The sequence below is a fragment of the Haemaphysalis longicornis genome, unplaced genomic scaffold (genome assembly GCF_048455015.1).
Source record: "Haemaphysalis longicornis isolate Haplotype H1 unplaced genomic scaffold, Haemaphysalis longicornis Haplotype H1 scaffold_1, whole genome shotgun sequence".
Taxonomy (NCBI): domain Eukaryota; kingdom Metazoa; phylum Arthropoda; class Arachnida; order Ixodida; family Ixodidae; genus Haemaphysalis; species Haemaphysalis longicornis.
Genome location: NW_027526203.1, coordinates 287,644,838 through 287,664,265, shown reverse-complemented (window position 1 = coordinate 287,664,265; position 19,428 = coordinate 287,644,838). Strand labels below are relative to the sequence as shown.

Below are 19,428 nucleotides of genomic sequence, written 5' to 3'. Positions count from 1 at the left end.
GCAGATAGGGTCATCTATCCAAGTAGAACTGGGGCACCTGCTGCACAAGGACTGAACTGAGGCACCTGCTCCAGAAAATTGACCATTTTAGCCACTTGGCTCAGTGGCTATGGTGTTGGGCTGCAGAGTCCAAGGATGCGGGTTCGGTTCTCGGCCGCGGTGGCCGCTTTTCTGGTGGAGCGAAAAGCAAAAACGCCTGTGTTCGGGATTTTGGGGCACATGAACAAATTTTTGCTTCAACGAAATTTTTTGCACGTCCCGTCAATTTCGTTGTAGCGGGATTTGACTGTAGAGAGAAATACGAATAACGGAGCCCATGGCTTTCAGTACATGCAGCGCATCCTGGCGATGGGCCATGTAAAGCCTCTAGATAACCAAGTTGGTAATTGTGTGACAGTGCAGCTAATGGGCAGTGTGACCCATGTAGAAAGTGAAAAAGGTGACATGCATGCAGCAGGCGCAGAGACTCCGCCGTAGATGCCACCTACATGACAAGGTCAGTGGCAGACGCTCATTAGCTTTTGCTAGGTGGAACTCTTGGCGCAAGCAAATGTGCACGCGCAGAACTGATGATCTGGTTGAGAACTGCCTTGATAGTGAAAGCAGTCATCAAATCTAGGCGGGAAGACATGGGTGCTTGAAGTCCCTCCCTGTTGACACAAACTGTCAGGCCCCATGCTTAGTGCCCCGCTCTTGACACACAAGCATCGTTTTATGCCGAAACCTGCTGCTTCGAGGCAACGCCAAGAGAACCACCACCAGGACAAAATTGTCTACTCAGACGTTTCAGATGAGCCCACGGAGGGTGAAAGAAAGAAAAGTGCAGCAATTGGCATCAACTGTGTTCCAAAATGTGCCACGCAGTATGGAGCTAATGGCTTAAGCTGCAGTGGCGGGGTTTGTTTGTCTAGTGGCCGTTTTTAACGCCACGCCAGTCGGACTCGCTGACCTCCCAGAGGGCGGCAGCTTGTAGGCATGTAGCTTGTAAGCAAAGCACTTGTTTATTCCATTACCTACGACATTGGGTGGCCCATTTCACCGTTACCGATTGTGCTTCCATAAATCCACTTTGAGAACCAAAAGTTCATGCCAAATTGTCTATGAAACTTCATTACATTAAAATTTTGGTAAACATCACATTTAAGTTTAAAAATACATGGCGTGCATGCACTTGAAGGTAGAAAAAGTGTATTTTAATACGCTCGAAGGTAATAGAACTCATGTATTTTGTTACATGGAAATCTGTTGCATGGAGGTTTCACTCTGCCTCTTATGTTTTTACTGGTACTTATTTAGAATCAATAACTCTGATTGTAAATAAAATCTTTGGCGACTTTTTGGTTTTTAAAACTAGTGTTGCTTATTTTTCTCTACTTGCAGGGAAAGGGAATTCGAAGATAAGCAACAACGGGAAAAGCGTGAAAATAGGGATGTCATTGGATCATGGTCCAACACTCGAGAGTATGACCAGCGAGTGGCAAGGGTAAGAAGACAAATTCAACGCTGTGAACCTCGATTTTATCTAGGTTCATTTTGTCTTTCTAGTCTAGGGCTATAAAGACATTAGTGTGTGCTAAAGGAAGTGACCCTTTTTTTTTGGTGTTTTACCATATTGTAACCAATTTCCACTGTAACCGCTTCTGTTCAGGCATGTCTATCAGGCATTTCAAGGTGCTGGAAGCCTGGGAAAGGGGCCCCAAGCCATATTTGACCAAGTTGTGGCACAGCTAAATGAATATCTTTTTGCGTACAGTTAATTAAGCCATTTGGTTCAGAGTCAAGGATAGATTCTTCAGCCGAGAGTCTTGTTTCTATGTTCAGCTTTTATACAGAGTGGCTGTTTCATATGGAGGCTCTTCACTTTTATTCAAGAATTTCTTGGTCATAAGGTGTTTGACATCGTTTTCATTATTATCTCCAAGGATTGTTTAGCTCGACCTTTCCAGTACTGTAAATGGGATCGCTGTAAACCTGATCTTTCCTTCTCTCTCTGCATGTTCCTTTTGACATTCCCGTGCTGACGTTCTTCATCCTTTAGCATTCCTTCAGGGGAAGCATGTCAGTTGACTTCAGAAGCGGTGGCCTTGCTGCTGTGTCTCATATCCAAAAAAAGGGATTTTACGGATGGGTTCGGCTTACCACTGTCCTGCTGCAAACATATGAACTCCATTTTGCGAATCAAAGGAAGAGGAAGCCGCAGCGAAGTTTCAATGTAGAGCCAAGTCGCACATGCCTATCTCCTCCACGCCCACTGGGCCCGTATGGTACTCTCAGCCTCTACATCAGTCACCAGAACGGTAATGTGAGCAGAAGGGCATTACACAAGGGTCTGTTCAAGTTCTGCTGCCTGTGTGCTTTCTACTGAGCAGTGCAAGCTTCTGAACCCACCTATCTTTGGGTTGTCTGCACTCGACCAAACCCTTTCAAACTCGCCTTGTGCCCTCATGCATTGGCGAGTTGAGCTGTGGAAAAAAAACCTGTTCATCCGAACTTAACCCTCATTTTTAAGTTCCATGCATGTGCAGCCTTTTTACATCTTGTCTTTGTCAGAAGCTTCGTCAGAATCGTGTGGCCATGTAGTGCTACTACCTCTTTGTAGTTCTCCTATTCTGCTTCTGACTTTTCGCGAATTCTTTTCTCCATGTTCGCTGTTTGATCAGCTGTTTGTTTAGGTATTTGTAGTAGGCTGCAGTAGTGATGGGCTTTCCCACAATGCATCGGGGACGTGCAGCGAAACAGCGCAGGAGGAAAGTGCTTTTTCAAAGTGCCTCTTATCCCCGTGGTTATGGCGTAACTCCTCTCCTGCTCCCCCCCCCTCTTTTTTTCCTCCAAAATGTGTGGTCACGCTGAAGCTGTCCCAGCCGGAACATTTTAGGAACGAAAGCCCAGCTTGACACTGATGTTCATTAGTTATTACTATAATTTTTTTTAAGTAGGGCATCAGAAAGACTAATCTTTTCTGGCTCCGTCCTCTTGACTTCCTATTTGAGTTTGACGTGCAACGCAACACGGGGGACCTCAGTGCAAGGATTGGTGCTTGGGCTAGAGCAGCATCTTTCTACGTTGCAGGACAAGTGGGAGCGAGAGACTCAGCCCTCGAGACCCGATAGCAGGGACAGTCGTACGAGTCGAGATTCCCTTAGGGACGAGAGGGCCATGTAAGTTCTCCGTGTTGGTAGCCTGTGTGTGGGCGAGACTGATAACTCCCGTTTCTTTTTCGTCAGGCCTCCCGCTGAGCAGCGGCCAGAGCCACCTTTGCAGCCAATGGAGCCTCACCGGCTGGCCCCGGAGCGAGCGAAGGAGAAGCCGCAGGTGCCCGATTGGTCGGACACTCCGTACTCTGCCACTGGTGAAGGCAAACGGCGAGACTGGCACACGCACCACCCGCCTCCCGTGACCCAGCAGCAGTTGGACAGTGCGGGTCCGAGCAAGAAAAACTTCGTGCCTCTTCGCCGCGGAGGGGTCGCCAAGGAGGAAGGCAAAGAGGAGGGCAAGGCAGAGGAGCGCATGGACGAGGAGAAGGGCAAGGAGGCTGCCAAAAAGGACGATGCGGAGAAGCGGGCATCGGCCTCCCGCACCCGTGGGGGAAGCGGGGGCCGCTTTGAGGCCAGCCGAGGTCGTGGGGGCCGGGGTGGCAGTGGCTACGGCAGTGGCGGTGGTGTGGGCTACAGGGGTCGCAGCCGGGAGTACCGTCGCAGCCGGACTGAGCGGGGGCCCCGCTTCGACCGCAAGAAGGACGAGGGCAGCGAGGAGAGCTCGGGGGTGGAGGAGGAGAAGTCCCGCCTGAGGCCCAAGGAGGAGGAGAGCGAGGGCTCTGATGAGGCGGGCCCAGATGCCGACCGCAAGGGCCGGCCAGCCAAGGAAGGGGGCCGGCCCCGCCGAGACGAGGCCAAGAGCAAGGAAGCCTTCTCCCCCCGCGGGGAGCCCTCGCGCAGGGGCAGGGGAGGCGCAGTCTCGCTGGGTCGCAGCTCGAGGGGCCGGTACCCAGCCGGGGGCTACGGGCCGCCCACCTTGAAGGCTCCCTTTGGCAAGCCCGAGGACGGGAGCAAGGACGACGAGTCGGTCAAGGATGCGGCCGGCAGCAAGCCGCGCTCCAACAGTCGTCCCGTGGTGCGGCGCCCCAACCGCATGGAGCCCCTGCCACCGCGTTTTCAGAAGAACCAACCGCGCAGGCAGGACGGCCCTGAGCGGAACAAGGGCAGGGGCGGCCGGGGCCCCAGCAAGGATGCCCTCTCTGACCTGGCCAACGAGGACTGGGAAACGGCGTCTGAGAGCAGCGACGTGGCCGACAGGCGGGGCCCCGAGGAGGGCCCTCGCCAGCTGCCGGCCAAAAAGCAGCCCCCCGGGGGCCCCAAAGCTCCCGGGGCTGGCCAGGAGCGCCGGCGGCCCAGCGGGGACGCACGTCGAGGGGGAGGGGGAGGAGGAGGCGGAGGCGGAGGTGGAGGAGGAGCCGCCCCGGGGGACCGCAATGGCCGGGCCCCCGTGCAGCGCCGGGACTCTGGGGGTGGCGGGCCACCCGCCAGGATGGGCCGGGGCTCCAGGCCGGGGGGCGGCCGGGCACGTCAGCAGCAGCGGCCCCCAGGGGATGCCGCCAAGGGGGAGCCGTCCCCGGCCACGCTCGTCTACCGGGTGGATGAGCTGAAGCTACAGGACCCCAGTGGGGTGCAGGCGGCCCTCACAGACGTCGGGGCCCGGAAGCAGCACCTGAAGAAGGCTGCTGACCACGCGCAGCACAACGGCCGCCTCGAGGCCAAAGAGAAGCCCAACGCGCTGGAGGGCATCGACCTGAACAACTATGCCAGCGTGGTGGTCATAGACGACCACCCGGCTGTCGCTGCCGATCCCTCGCTCTGTGACGGCGACGATGGAGGTTTCCAGGAGGTGACCTCCAAGAAACGGCACAAGGTGCTGGCCGATGCGGACCCTAAGAAGAAAAAAGAGGTACGTTGCTTGCTCCTCCTGCGTGTCGTCTTGCATGTGCGGCTGTGATGAGCTATATATCTGTCAATCCAATGACTTACTCTGATTAAACCATTGTGCTGAACTTGAACTTGCCTTGCTGCATCTACGTGTGGTCGTTTCTTTCCCCCTTGAAAGCGCACGGTGTTTGGTTTTCGTGCAGGCAAGAAACAAAACCAGTGTCCACAGTCGGCAAAACAAGCTTCCACCACGTCTGATCAAGAAACGAGAATCTGATCGCATGTTCTCTGCTAAGACGGAGTGTCAGTTGACTGCAAAAACTGAAGGTTCCCCAGACCCTGTTGAAGCTGCCAGTGCAAAAGCCCAGCAGCATTCTTCCTTCAGCACAAAAGGTCTGTATTGAATCTTCTAATGCTTCAACTGTATTCTGCCCTAAAGTTGTGTAAGCACGACTTCTGATTGTCGCCCACCCATCTTTTGGGGCGAACTAGCTATTTAAGGGGGGACACTGGTCTTGAGGACATTTTTGTTATTTTTTAACCTATGTGCTTGAGATTTACACATTGAGTGTATTTCAACACCCTGAGCACAAATATTCAGTCAGTTTTCGTCTATGGGGTGTGCGTTTAGAGTTGTGCAACATGTTATGTCACTCTATTTCGGGCAATTTTTTCATTATGTACCTATGAAATACTCAAATAGCTTTTATCCCTTTGTGCTCTAGAAGGACCAGGGAGTGCAACTATACCACTGCTGTAATTTTAGCATGGTTTCTGCAAACGCTGTAAAATTCGTAAATGTCAGATCATCAATTTACAATGTTTTTGTAAAACTAACTGCATAAAATCTTGTGCCAGCAAAAATAAATTCTGTACTTTTGTGGCTTTATTGCACTGTTCAGTTCATAAGCTTTACGAATGCAGCAAAAATGATGTAAATCGAACCAGTACATCCCAAGATATTGTACCCAACAGCTGACCATGTGGGAAAAAAATTGGTTCTGAGAAAACAGGGCACGAAGTTTGCAAACATAGGCAAAAATGCTCATTTAGGTGACTTCAAAGGGCGACAGCTTTGTGAATACTTATGGTATAGCTATGATATTTTGCAGGTACATTCTTTGGGACCTGTAGACTGCAAATAAAATTAATACAGAAAATTGCTTTTTTTGGCAAATTTTCGGTACTCAAGACCAGTGTCCCCCCTTAACGCCAAAGTTTTTCCTTGTGTGGTTTTAAAGGCAATGTCAAAGTTGGCATCTTGCTTGGCCACCAGGAAAGAGGGGGGCTTGTACAAGGCGGAAAGGCCAAAAAAGGCCAAAATACTCGTGACTGTTGGGGTGGTGGTGTTCATCCATGACAGCACATCGGCCACCCTTAACCCTTTCACTGTCGGGTGTTTCTGGCCGTGACGCACCGCCAGTATCGGCTTGGTTTCCGAAATATCAGGGAAGGAACATAGGGATTTAATTGACTATGATAGCGTCTGGAAGGTAACCCGTCTAAAGGAAAGAGTGTGGGTGAGGAATGGCCTTTCTTCCAGGTACATTTTGAGTTTGCCGTGCCCACTTCGGGGATGACGACCCCACCGTTTAAACATCAGAATCTGACGCTGTGGAACTCGCACCCCTACCTCGGATGAAAAACTCGCGGAATGCGGATCCGAGCTCGGCTTGTATTCGGATCGGAATCAAAAAACCATCGGCTCCTGTTCGCAGTCGAAGGCCCCGCGTGGTCAGCCATCCGAAAGTAATGCGCGCATGGAGGGAGCACTTTCAGCAGCCCGCGGTCAGCCCTCCGTAATTCCCACAAGGTGGCTCATAGTGCTGAACTCTCTTCATAGCGCAACAGCTGCTTGGTGAAAGTTTGCGGGGTATGCTTCTAGCGCATCGCACCTTATGCGTGCAAGCAGGGCTACCATAGTGAGCAAGATGATGATAATAAAGCACAAATGAAAGTTTTGACAGATAAGTGACGATCGGAACGTCAACAAGCATACACCAGTTCAGTTTTCAACTCCAAGTGGATTTTCCCGTATCGCTTGCTTGCCTTGAAACTTGTGCTGGCCATAATCATTGACAAGGTGTTTTACATCACGTGGGGCTAATTGGTGTCTTTAAGGGGGGACGCGGCTTTCAACTTCGGAAAAATGACCAAAACATCGTTTTTTTTGAAACCCACATATTCGGCTTCTATGTTTCCTATTCTGTGCGCCTGCAAAGTTTTTACGCTGAAAAGCGTCGCAAAGTGGCATAAAAAAATACTTTTGTCAGGCGCGGTGACAAACTATCAGCGCAAAAGGGCGAAAAAACGGCAATTTTCGGAGCGCTCTATCTCCGCAACGGTGCCACCGGGCGCGGCCATTTTGATATGGTTAGATCGGCCGAGCGATCGTCTTTCCGGTTCCGCTCGTCTCTTTTATCTTCGTTCATTCACAAACGCACAAACGGCAGAAAAGAAACGACGCACAAACTAAGCTGGAAATAGATGCTGAAGCGCTATTCGTCCTCCGGTCGGGGCGCAGAACAACGACCTTGCTGATTGGATGTCGCGGGCGCAACGCAAGATGGCGGCCGCCTGAGCTGCGTAGCGAGCATGGTAGCGAGCGGGTTGAGTTCATTTTTGCCGCTTTGCTCGGCCGAGTTTCTGTTGAATCTGTGGTATTCAACACGGACGTTATCGCGATGGGAATGCCAGAGATAACGAGCCAGATTACGGGAAGTTGTGTGGCTCGAAAGGCAGAGGTCATCGAACGCTTCGTGGTGCGCGTGACTCTACCGTCGCCAGACCCCGGAGGGTGACGCGGTGTGCGCGCTTGCGATAGTGGTTCGTGAAGTGAACTTTTAGTCGGATTTGCGATGTTTACACGCTTAGTTACTGCTGTGTTTTGACTGTGGGCTCGCTAGCCTTGAGAAAGAAACGGTCGACACGTCAGACGCTGCGGCGCGCACGGCATAGCCGACGCGCATTGGAGCATCACATGACTAGGCAACCGGTTACGATTGAACTCCATTACTTGTAATTAATGCCTGCGACGTTAGATTTAATCTTAAAAGCGACCTGACCAGCCATATCAGGTATAATCAGTTCGATATGTCGCGGTAAGCGTGCGCTGCGATGCGCGCGAGCCATATCGCCTTTCTTGCGCAACGTTTCCCGTGCACTTGTAATTTTCATGCAAACAGGTTTGAGTTAGTAATATAGGAATAAAAATATGTTCTCCGCGTTAAAAATGTACGTTACTGTGGCAGCATTTAACAGAGATTTTTTTAGGGAAATTATTGATACCATTGCTTAGGGCATACTCGCTATGCTACGAGAAATATTGGGTGCCTTGAATGTCAAAAGTAGTAAAAAAATATGCTCTTGCATTGAAGTTGGGAGTTATGCAGAATACTCTACCAAGCTGCAAAGTAGCTCATTTTCATGCTTGTGGTATGCAAACTTTTGGCAATGAACACCTGCACGTATGAGTACTAAGTTGCTGTGCCAGGCAAGATAAAACATAAAAAAAGCCAAAAATGTTCAAATTTAAGTAAAAAAAATGTTTAACCTGTTGCCATGGTGACAACACTGCAAAAGGAGGTTGTCCAGTGCGATACAGCCAACCAGCTAACCTACTTTGCATTGAAAGCCCATTGAAACCCATCTCCCCCTCCGTTTGGTCTGCAAAGGGGGGTATGTACTCTTCACGGAGGAGCAGAAAATGTTTTCTGGAAAGAGAAAGGATGTAAAAGGCACTCCAATTTCAAGGCAAGGCCTTCCAGAAGCCCCATGTTCAAAAGGGCATGAAAGGCTACAACCGTGACGACTTTTCATATGTGAAACCTATGTTGCAACTTCGGAAGCCGTTTTCTCAAAACAGTTTTTTTTGCCACCTGTGTCGCTTGTACCAGGGATTTCTTTGTGACCGCTGGGTCTATTTTGATTCCGTTTCTTGCATTACATTCCTTGATGAACTGTTCAGGTCGGGACACTCTTGGTTTTCCAGATTTGTTTTTTGTGATTTTTTTTATTCAAATAATCGTTCACAGTTGACATGCCTGTTGCACATTAACCTCTAAAAAAATGAAAACTAAAAAACATTGTGTTGTAAAAAAAAAATTCTAAAACTGTCACGACCTCGTCCATTCATTTGGGAATGCAAAGCACTTCGAACAAGTTTTCTATCGTGTTTTATAAGCCGCTCAAGCTCGGTACAAGCGGAACAGAAAGAAAATTTAATACATAAAAAAGTTTTCAAAATATTAATTTGAAATTTTTATGGTGTTATCACAGAAGCATTTCCAGTTGCTGTGCCAATTTTCATCAAAATCCACGAAGAAATAAAAAAGTTGATTTTGAAAGCCACGTCCCCCCTTAAGGGGGGGACGCGGCCTTTGAAAACCGAAAAATCGTGAAATAAGCGATTTTTGGAAGACCATGTATTTGGGTTGTAGATGTCCTAAACTAGCTTTTCTGAAATTATCAGCTCTTAATTCATCGTAAAAATGTCAAAAAACGAATATATAACCAGCCGCGGCATCTCCAGAGGAGCGAGCAAACTCGAAGCGGACCCAAATTTCGCGCGAATGCAGCCGCCATGCCGCTTTCCGTAGAGCCGCCATTTTTATCTTGTTTTGTTTGTGGATTCTTGCGCTTTTTTTTCCGCCATTACTGCTGGCGGCCGAGGCGTGATACGCTTGTGATTGGGGGACTTGCGGTGCTTTCGAGTTTCCTGCGTCCCGTGTGCGAAGCTACGATTGGACCATGCGCGTGCTACTCGGGCAAGCGAGCTGACGCGTGAATGCTACTGGCTGCTGCGCGTGATGACGCGCGCGTCTTCCCGGCCGGCGGCCTGCGCCCACTGCACCGCTCGCATCCACCAGATTCCCTGCGCCATCGTCTGCTTTTCGCCGCTCCCTTGTTGTTCTACCTCACTGTTTACCACCTTTTCGTTCGCTTGTCCGCTCATTCTACTTAGGTTTTTGCCGTGCTCACAATCGCTGACATACTTCAATAGTTCGGAGTAGCCTGCCAGATCAAATACGTGATCAAACACGATGCGCGTAGTGAAGTTCAGGACGCCACATGCGTTCGGTGCGCGGAAGCGTTCCATGAAGCTCGTTCACATGGCCAAGAAGGTGGTGCAGAACATCGCTAACGAGGGTGTCCGCGCTTCCAACGACGTATCTCCTGCCCTGTCTGTGCAAGACTTCGATGCTGCGAGTGTGTCCGGCGTCTTGAGCGCATCGACCTCGGCGACTGCGGCCTCCGTCTAGGGTCTCGCATCAACCTCGACAAGCGGGAACGTGTCGCGTACAGTTAGTTCACTTGGAGTTTCCTGACACGCGAGGAGGTCGAGGCAGCGAACAGACAACGTGCTGCTGTTCAAAACGAGCTTGGTGCTATGCCGGCAACCCAGAGGAAGTTCCAAGCCACGGAGCCCTACCCTGTGCCTGCCATCGTTACAGGTGAAGGTGGGAAGTTTCGCTTACCGCAAAGGCAAATAGTCCTTTGGTCCCGGATGACCATGGAGCAGCATGTTTCATTGATTGCTGTCGAGACAGCACTGCATGAAGCCATGCTGGGGTACAATGCGGGCTGCTACAGGGCTACTCGAGAAATATCCACGTCTGTGGGGCTCATGACACCAGGCCATCTAGCCCTCCAGCAAGCTGCTGAAAAAGACGCCCTGTGCATGAACAAGGCCAGCAAACGAAAGCAGGAGAAGATGGAAAAGCAACAGAAGAGGAAGGCATTACGCCAAGACCCCTCTAGCTATGCTACGGGGTCCTTCTAGAAGTGAAGATGTGTACACAAACTTTGAAGGCAGTTTTCTCAAAATGAACTTTTCCCTTTTGTGACTGCTTATCCCAGTGATATCTCAAGAAGTGCTTGTCAGATTTGCATCCCGTTTTTTTTTATTCTGTTCCTTAATAAATTTCCGAGGGCAAGACAAGCCCGTTTTCTGAAATTTTTTGTCTCTTGATTTTTAAAAAAATCAAAACAAAATCATGTTTGCATGTTTGATCAGCAACACTAATTTTAGTGCTGTGCTAAAATTTTTCTGGGGAAAAATTTAGAAAAAGGGCTCTGTCTTGCCCTGAGGTACACATTCAGGAATAACCATGATGAATTTCATAGTCGCAGCACGCTTGGCTGATTCTCCAGGACTGGGATAAGAAGCCCATACAAACCACCGTAGTATACCCTCATAACTTGAGAACTAACCTCCGTAGCTCGATGAAACTTTGCACTTTTTCTAATGTTGATGCTCTAACAATACCCTGAAAATTTCATTCAGATAAACCACCGTGGTATACCCTCATAACTTGAGAACTAACCTCCGCAGCTCGATGAACCTTTTTCTAATGTTGATGCTCTAACAATACCCTGGAAATTTCATTCAGATATCTCAAGAAACAAAAAACTTAGCCTTCAAGGGTAGCCTCCCCCCTTAATGATGTCAAAGCACCAGATTTCTTCTCGAGAATAGAGGTTGGGCTTCACCTCTCGTCGTAGCATTTTCTAGGATATCTGACAACTTGTACTGAACAAATCAATTTTTTTTCTACCACTGGTGGACACTTTTTTTTTTATTTTGTTCGATGCCTGGGAAAAATTGTGATTAATTTTTTTGCAATTATTATTTACAAAAGAAATATTAAAACTGTTGTCATTGGAAAGGGCAGGGCATTGAATCATCTGCATTTATGGCACTGCACTATGTTGCTAACCAGTATGTTTATCACGGAAGAAATGTTTTCCTAGACACCTAAAAATCGGTTAATCGGTCAAGCCCCCAAATGTCACCACATCTGGTGCCGAATTGCACCATCTGACAGTGCTGCCCAGCACGCTTTCACCTTTTCAATTATTTGCTGCTATGAAACAACTGTAGATCCCCCCCGTATTGGCACCATTTTTTGAGTATCAACCTTTTTGACTCTTGCCAGCTGTGGTACTGTTGGTGCTAGTAGTGGGAAATGGAAGTGTGTGCCTGCCTGCGTGCGTGCAGAGGCCTGTGTGCCAGCTGGGGTGGCTCGGCCCCTGGCGAATGCGTGGGAGAAGCCCATAACGCACGCCCTCCGCGGCCCCCCATCAGCGGCTGCGGTGGCGGCCCCGGCGGCCGCCGCAGACGTCCTGGTCTCCTCCAAGTCCAGCAGCTTCGACCGAGGCAGTGATCAGCACGACAGTGGCATTGACGTGAGCGACCAGCCCGCCTCGGCCGCCTCGTCGCAGCGCTCCTCGCCCAGCAACGACGGCAAGGGCCCCCCGCTGCTCGGGCCCAGCCCTAAGGGCCTGCCGCCGCAGGCGACCGGGCCGCCCCCGGGGGTGAGTGCTGCTGCGCTGCTCCTGCGGGGGCCTTGTTTGTACAGTGCGGCGTGCGATCGGAATCGTCGCTCAATTTGACAGCCACTCGCAACCAGTGCGAAGGTTCAGGTGGCACTTCTGCTTTATTGTGTCTCTGGGCAACGTTACCAGGGGAGAAAACAAACGGGGTGCACACAATTTTATTTATCAAGCGCCCCTCCAGAGGCTACGTGGCGACTTTTAATACTAGGCTGCGAAATCTTCACATTCCGCTATGCCAAAAATGCTTCTGGTATTTGTGGAAAACAGCTTTGCTGCTGCCGCCGTGCACCATGCAAGAAGAGCAGTTCACATAGGTTAAGTAAAAACATTGCGCTTAATTTTTCTCGCCTTGGAAAAATCGTCACAACTTCGTCTCGAGAAGCATTCGCTTGTAAAGAAGCACTCGTGACAATAGTGCCGATCGCCAACAAGCTAGGTTAGTGCACGTGTGGCACCGATTTTTAAGTAAAAAAAAAAAAAAGACCTACAGTGTACTCCCTTGGTCACATACTATGTTGAGGGATAATAAGCATGTGTGGCACATCCTCCCTCTCCCCACATCTCCCACTACGCTCCTTCGCTGAACGTCCCACCGCACAACAGAATTTCACTCAGGGTTGCCACATTGTTTCAGCCTATTCTCTCTGCAGCCTTTAAAGCGCAGCTTCAATGAGTTCGTTCATGCACTGAGCAGCAGCATCGTCTGCAGTAATGTAGCGAATGGGGAGGATTTTTGTGCTGCTTGTACGCAGACCGCAACAAGAAGATGGGTGATGGCAATATCAAAGAGCGTGCGTGGAAGGAAGTACAGGGAGAAAGATAAGTGTAAGCGTCGAAAGAAAGGCGGAGTGGTTGTTAAAGTGACGAGGAGGAGGGGAGTGCTCCACAGCAGCGACCCGGTCAGTGATGTCTGTCTGCCAGTGTCATTTTGGTAAGCGTGTGCACTGATGCAGTGATTAGAAATGCAGCATTGCATGAGTTGTCTGCTGCGGCTGTTTGCTGCCAGAGTAGTCTGTACTGTAGCTGCACATACATGCCTGTCTTTCTCTAACTATTAACCTCTGTGTTTCGCACAATCAAACCACCTAAGCAGCTGCACTCATCAAATTTGGCATTAGGGAACACCATAATGGCTGGTGAATTATTTTGGTACCTTGTGTTATGACCTCATTTGTAAGGCTGTGTGAATAGGGGTTCTTCCTTTCAAAGCAAATGATTTTGTTCTAGTTGTTCTGAATTGAAGCAAATATTTTGAGATTTCCATTAGGAACACTGATCTACACAATGTTCTCAAGCGTATTTCAGCAAGTAAAAGGACATTCTAACAGATTCAGGGAATTTTCCTGTGGCATGAAAGAAACGCAAAGCTATCCTGCTGCTTTTAGCTTTTTTGGTGGTGTTGATATATAAGTAGGGCAGCATTCATCTCATGTGTGTTCAGCCATATGTGCTTGATTAACACAGTTCTTTATGACAAAGAAATGGAAAATGCAATGAAGAATGTACTAAATGGTAGTCCCATGAGCTTTCACGACAGCTGTGGAATGGAAACTGTATGCGGGGCAGCGCACGGCGTCAAAAAGAAGCCACGAACTTTCTCATGTATGCCCCCGTGGCACCCTTCCTTTTCCTCCACCAGCACCTTAGTTTTATTTCAAAACGCCCCTGCGCCACCCATGCAAGAACCTTTAATATTGGTTCTGCAAAGAACCCATATTAAATGTATAGAAAGTCAGACCAGAATTGGTTTAAGTATTACACAAACGTGCACAGTGGTCATTCTAAATTCACCGGTGCATAGTGTTAATGCCTTTTTTCCAAGACAGCTTTTAGGGTTTGCACAGGTCCTTGAAAACCGTGAAAACCCTTCCAATTGAAAATTGTTTTTAAAGGCCTTGAAAGCCTGGAATTTTTTCACTTCGTGCAAACCCTTGAATTTTTAGGGCAACAAAGAAGGGACCCGATTTTCATCTGCTTTTAATGGCTTATTAGTGTGGCCCTGCACACTGCTCATTAACAGGATGCTTTTACCGTTTAAATACCGGCTTGAGAGTACCGATTTCTACTGTTTACTTGTTGCATCGCGCTGCTGCCATCGGCCGGAGAGGCCACGACCCAGAACTCTGCACTGGAAGTCCCCGTGATAGTTTCGCCGTCAATGTGAAAGTGGTACTCGCTGCACGCGCAGTTGGCTGTCCGGGTTATGCGGCAGGAGAGTTGCAGCTTTCGTGCCTCAGTGTGAACATTTTAGACTATATCTCCACCAAGTTTCATGTTGTTTGAGCAAGGATTTCGGAATCTGTCAAAGAAAAAAAACTTTCAATTGCGTTTTTCTCAGTTCAGTGTTTTTGTCCGTTTCCTGAGTTTGTGCACTCAGTTTCCCACTTAAAGTTGTCGTATTGGAATCAAATTTTGCACAGATATTCATTATAGCACAAATAGTGCACAAATCTTGTTAATTATGCCTGTAGCGCTAGATATTTCTGGCGGTCATAAAACAAAAATATACAAAGCAAAAAAGGCACACTACCACTCATTTTTTTTCTGGTGAAGTAAATGGATATAAAGTTCTTTTCAGGTAGATTTGTGCACTCTCCTGATCATTAGGAACCACCTAGGCTACTTTAAAGCATTCAGTAAAAATTTTTACTATATAAAAGTGCACAAAAAGCCACTTTTCTGCATGTCATGCTGCATAAAATTTAATCTGGAGCACCTATTTATAATCCGATTGCACATGTGAAAGAGGAGCTGAATCTTTACAAGCTGTTCAAATTTCAGCCTCCTAACTTTATTATTAAAAAAACAAAGTTTCGAGGAGCTTGTCCCCTAAAACTGAACTACCTTAGCTGTGCACAGATTAGGGAGAAGAGATAGGGTTCATTATCTAGGGTGTATTTGGACCAGAATCATTTGTGTGCTGCTTGAAAGTTTAATTGCAATTCCTTATTGCTTGGCTTTTGGCTTCCCATTGTGCATATTGCAAAGCCCCCATGTAGCATCACCAAATTGTGTCCAAGTTTGAAAGATTTTAAAGGAGTACTGACACCAATTTTCGGCGTTAATATTATTGCACAGTTCGCTTCCTTTACTCAACAGAATACCCTGGCTGAAATATGAGCGGCCCGCGACGCGAAGAACATACTTCAATTGGATCTCATTTATAGCGCCGACGGAGCAGCGCGCGGAGCGGCATTCAGCAAATGGACATCAGCGTGACATCACCCCGTGAAAGCCAAAAGAAGTGACGCAACAGCGCTCGTCAAAAACTCGTGACGTCACTTCACACGCGCGGCCCCGCGAGCGGGCGCCGGCGCATTCACAAACGGGTGCGCGTACCCCAAGCTACAGGCATAACCGCTGCCCAGAAAGGCACTGTTGGCAAAAATAAAGTTCAACACACTGGAAAGGAAGCGATAGTATAGCCCGGAATCGCAATAGAAGTCGCCATGAGGACTTTTATTGAAAGCGGTCATCGAATTTCCGCCGCAGTGGTGGGCCTAGCACCTTCAGGCAGCTCAGCCGTTCAGCTCCGGGGGCACCGCGGTCGAAACAACGCCCCCACCGGCCTCCGCAGTGTTTTGACGTCCGCACAAAGCGGTGGGGTCGCGCCGGGATCTGTCATATGCGTTTTTCGGGATGAAAGCTTGGGAATTTGAATGAAACCATTTTCAGGCCGTTCAATGTAATTAATTAGCGAGCGCTGAAGTATTTAAAGTGCTGTTTCGGGTTCGCCAGACCGTTAAGCATCGATAAAAGCAATAAAAGTGGAACATAAAATTTTTGTGTCAGTACTCCTTTAAACTCTGGAGGGGGGGCTGTATTTTTGTACAAGGGCTGAAGACTTAGATTTTCCTTTGCCCCTCATCAGGTGTTGCACAAACATGCAAAGCTGTTGCAAAATAGGACAGGACACAGGTGGAACACGAAAAGTCAAAATTATGTGTGTACAGATTAAGAGTACTGCGGACAGGAGCCCCAACCGTGTGGACATCGCGAGGGCCACTCGAAGTTAGCTTCCCCGACTGCTCACAGCGTGCCGTGGATTTTGAAGAAGCACGATACCTGTAATAGGGGTGCATGCACACTGAACTGGTGTCTGCGTACTCCCGCTTTCCGTTGGGTTTTACTCTTTACACGCTGGCTAGCTAGGCATTCACTGTCGATTGCCCGCTGTCCCCACCTCCTGCTGGTAGACCTGCTGGCTCTCCATTTGCCCTTTTGCTTGAGTGTCTGCAAGGGTGTCTTTGTATCCCTGTCAAGCTCGCAAGCTTAAGTTTCACTCAGGGCATCTGACACTTCGTTCTGCAGCTTCATTTGAAAACTTGTCCTTGGGAGTCAAAATGCACAGTGATTTAGTGACTAATTCTCTCTGCACGATAAAATTATGATAAAAGCTTGTCTTGTATTGACAGAATAATTGTAATGCAGGTGCTTGTGGACAAAAGTGGCGATTTTCTGCAACTTTTCACGTTTTGTCATTTATTCGCGGTGAGCACTTTCGAGGTCCATCAGTTTCATTTCTGAAGCAATAGCACACACTGTACTATGCCCCAACAGTCTGTGCTTTGCACAAGTTCGTTGGAAGAGTGAGAAGAGCACGCCAAATAATCAAAAAGGCACATGTTGTATGAATTAGCACCTCGCACGTGTCAACAGGAGCACTGGTCTGAAGGCACCCGCCTAGACTGAACAGTGGCAGTTATTCCTCTTATTCAGTGTGCAGCGAATCACAAAAGCAGTGGGTCACTGAAAGGCCGGCAATTAAGTGGAGTAGTGAAATAAAAAAAAATTCAGAGGTGCAGAATGGATTAGGGCATCCCAAGACGGGAATGGTTGGAAGAAGAACATGGGAGAGGCCTTTGTGTGGCAGTGGACAGCAGGCTGAGGCTTGTGGTGGCGTATCACCGGAGGGAAATTTAAAACGAGGAGGAAATAGAACAAAACTGCGAAACCAAGACTGCTGGAACAAACTAATCGGTGTTTACGTGTTGCAGAGATGTGGTTGTTGGCCACGAGTTTTTTTGTTGTATTTCATAGCTGTTTTGCGTGAAACGAAATATATCAGAATTTCTAAATACGTTTGTAAATTGTAGTTAGCAAAGTGCTCGCTATTTTGTATTTTGCATAATTTTCAGACCACTGCTAACTACGATACGGAATTTGACAGGCTGGAACTGCCGAAAGATATCAGAAGCGCAATACAGTAATCCCTCCTTGTAAAGAAGTCAGTGCGACGTCGATAAATTTTGTTATAAGCGGCATTTCGATATAAGCCACCACTCGATAAAAGCTAAAGCAGTTGAGCTTTAATTGCACCGCAACTGCAAGGAATCAAAGCACAATGTATTTAGTGAAGCAAAACTTTATTAAAGGCCAACTGCACTCAAATTTCACCTCGGCCATATTTATTTTTAATGCGTAGTAAGTACCCCAAAATCAGCTGGGACCCAAGTGGTAGCCCCATGAAACGCCTCATTAATCAGTCAGAAGCGTTTAAAAAAGCTCCCCCGCAGACCACGCTGCACCTGCCGGCGGATCGCGTAAACAGCCATGACGCGCCGGTGACGTTTCAGCCGACGGGGGCTTCTTCCTCTGGCCAGCCACGCAGCTGGAGAACCGGTCGAGCTCTGCTGCGCACGCTTCACCCATGTGCTGCCCCGTGTGCGCGTAGAGCTTGCGCGCAGACATTCCCCCGAGCTGGCGACCGTCCGGCCGCTCGCTGGACGGCTGCAACGTCACTGCAATGGCCGCGTTCTCCTCGGTTTCGGTTTCAAAATCGCCGATTTTTGCAGACCGCTTGCGGCGTCCACGCGCGTATTTCAGCTGTTGTATTTTGCATGTTGCTTTCTTTTTAAGCAGACTATACGAAAATACGGTTTTTAAGAGGTCGAAATTTTGAGTGCAGTTGGCCTTTAAGGTCCAAAATGGCAGCTAGTTTTGTCTGTTTCAAGTTCTTGTCGGGCGCGAGCTAGCCCTGCTCCAATTTGACCAAGCATTGCATGAGGCTGTCGTCGCAGCTCATAATAGTGGCAGTGGATGTCGCCAATTTACGCGGAGGCGTACTGGTGTCATGGAACGCTACGCTTGTTTTGAAAATGCACTCGTCCGAAAACATTCTTATGCGAGTGTCTTTTGCACTTGCCGTGCGAAACTGCCCAGATGAAACCTTAAGGCAGTGCACCTAGCACAATTGCATGTGACAGAGGCGCAACTGGAGTTGTGTTTTGCCATACAGTATAGCCTTGCTGCCATGTCTGCCCAGATGGAACATTAAGGCAGCGCTCTCAGCAAAATCGCACATGAGGGGTGGAACTGGAGTTGTACTTTGCCATACAGTATAGCCTTGCTGCCATGTCTTGTTGACGTGTTTCAGTGCCGTAATCAACTCCGTATGCTGTGCTTACTGGCTTCAACTAGTATATATACGTTCAACTAGTATTTTCTTTTCACATCTTTTTGGCATTGCTTATCATGGTTGGTTGGTGGCAAACCACGACTGGCATTTAAACAGTCAACTCGTAGATGGGGGCAAAGGGAAGGAAGGCAGCTGTTGAATTGCGCAATTTAGTCATTCCTTGGTGTTCATTTCTTTCCAATCAGCAGAGGAAGGTCAAAGGCATGCGTGTGACCTTTGTGCTCATCAGAGATGCTACAACTGGCAGGTGAAGGGCCCCTGTCCTGCTCCAGACTGCAGCCGAGCTAGTGCCGTGCCGCCTCTCAGTCGGTGAAACGGCTGCCAGTGCACAGCCTCGCTAGGTTGCTCACTCCTCGTCTGTATGTGCACGCCTGGAGGGAAGCCGCGAATCCCCGAAGGGGCTATGACAAAGTGATGCAGACACACGCAAGTGCTAGATTGCAGGCAGAAGTAATGAAAAGCAGCATAATAAGCTGCATGAAATCATTTAGGTGCCTTTAACTGCCTACGCTGTGGGTGGTCCCGCTGATGCCTGCAGGCTTTGTGGAAAGCTGGCAGCACTGAATTGGGAGGTTGCTTGCCCTGGTGATTATTTCATTCGAATCCTGCATTGTAAATAGGTCACTGTTTTGTGTTAATAAATTTTTACTGCTACATGCTTTGTTATTGTAGAAATTGTGAAAGATTGTTTGGATGGGCTGATGCTATGGTTCAGTGGGCATGAAGCTGTGCTGCTTGGTTAATCAAGGTTTT

The 19,428-nt window shown here is 48.6% G+C and overlaps 1 protein-coding gene across 6 annotated transcripts in view; it reads left to right on the top strand.

The window, feature by feature from the left end:
• Positions 1-19,428, top strand: part of LOC144147444 (uncharacterized) — an 88,209-nt gene that overhangs the window by 39,197 nt on the left and 29,584 nt on the right. For all 6 annotated transcript variants that reach the window (XM_077679564.1, XM_077679563.1, XM_077679565.1 and 3 more), the window contains exons 14-18: positions 1,381-1,483; positions 3,070-3,158; positions 3,225-4,941; positions 5,123-5,312; positions 11,920-12,236. In XM_077679564.1, coding sequence (XP_077535690.1) covers positions 1,381-1,483; positions 3,070-3,158; positions 3,225-4,941; positions 5,123-5,312; positions 11,920-12,236 — 2,416 coding nt within the window. The remainder of the gene's footprint in view (positions 1-1,380; positions 1,484-3,069; positions 3,159-3,224; positions 4,942-5,122; positions 5,313-11,919; positions 12,237-19,428) is intronic.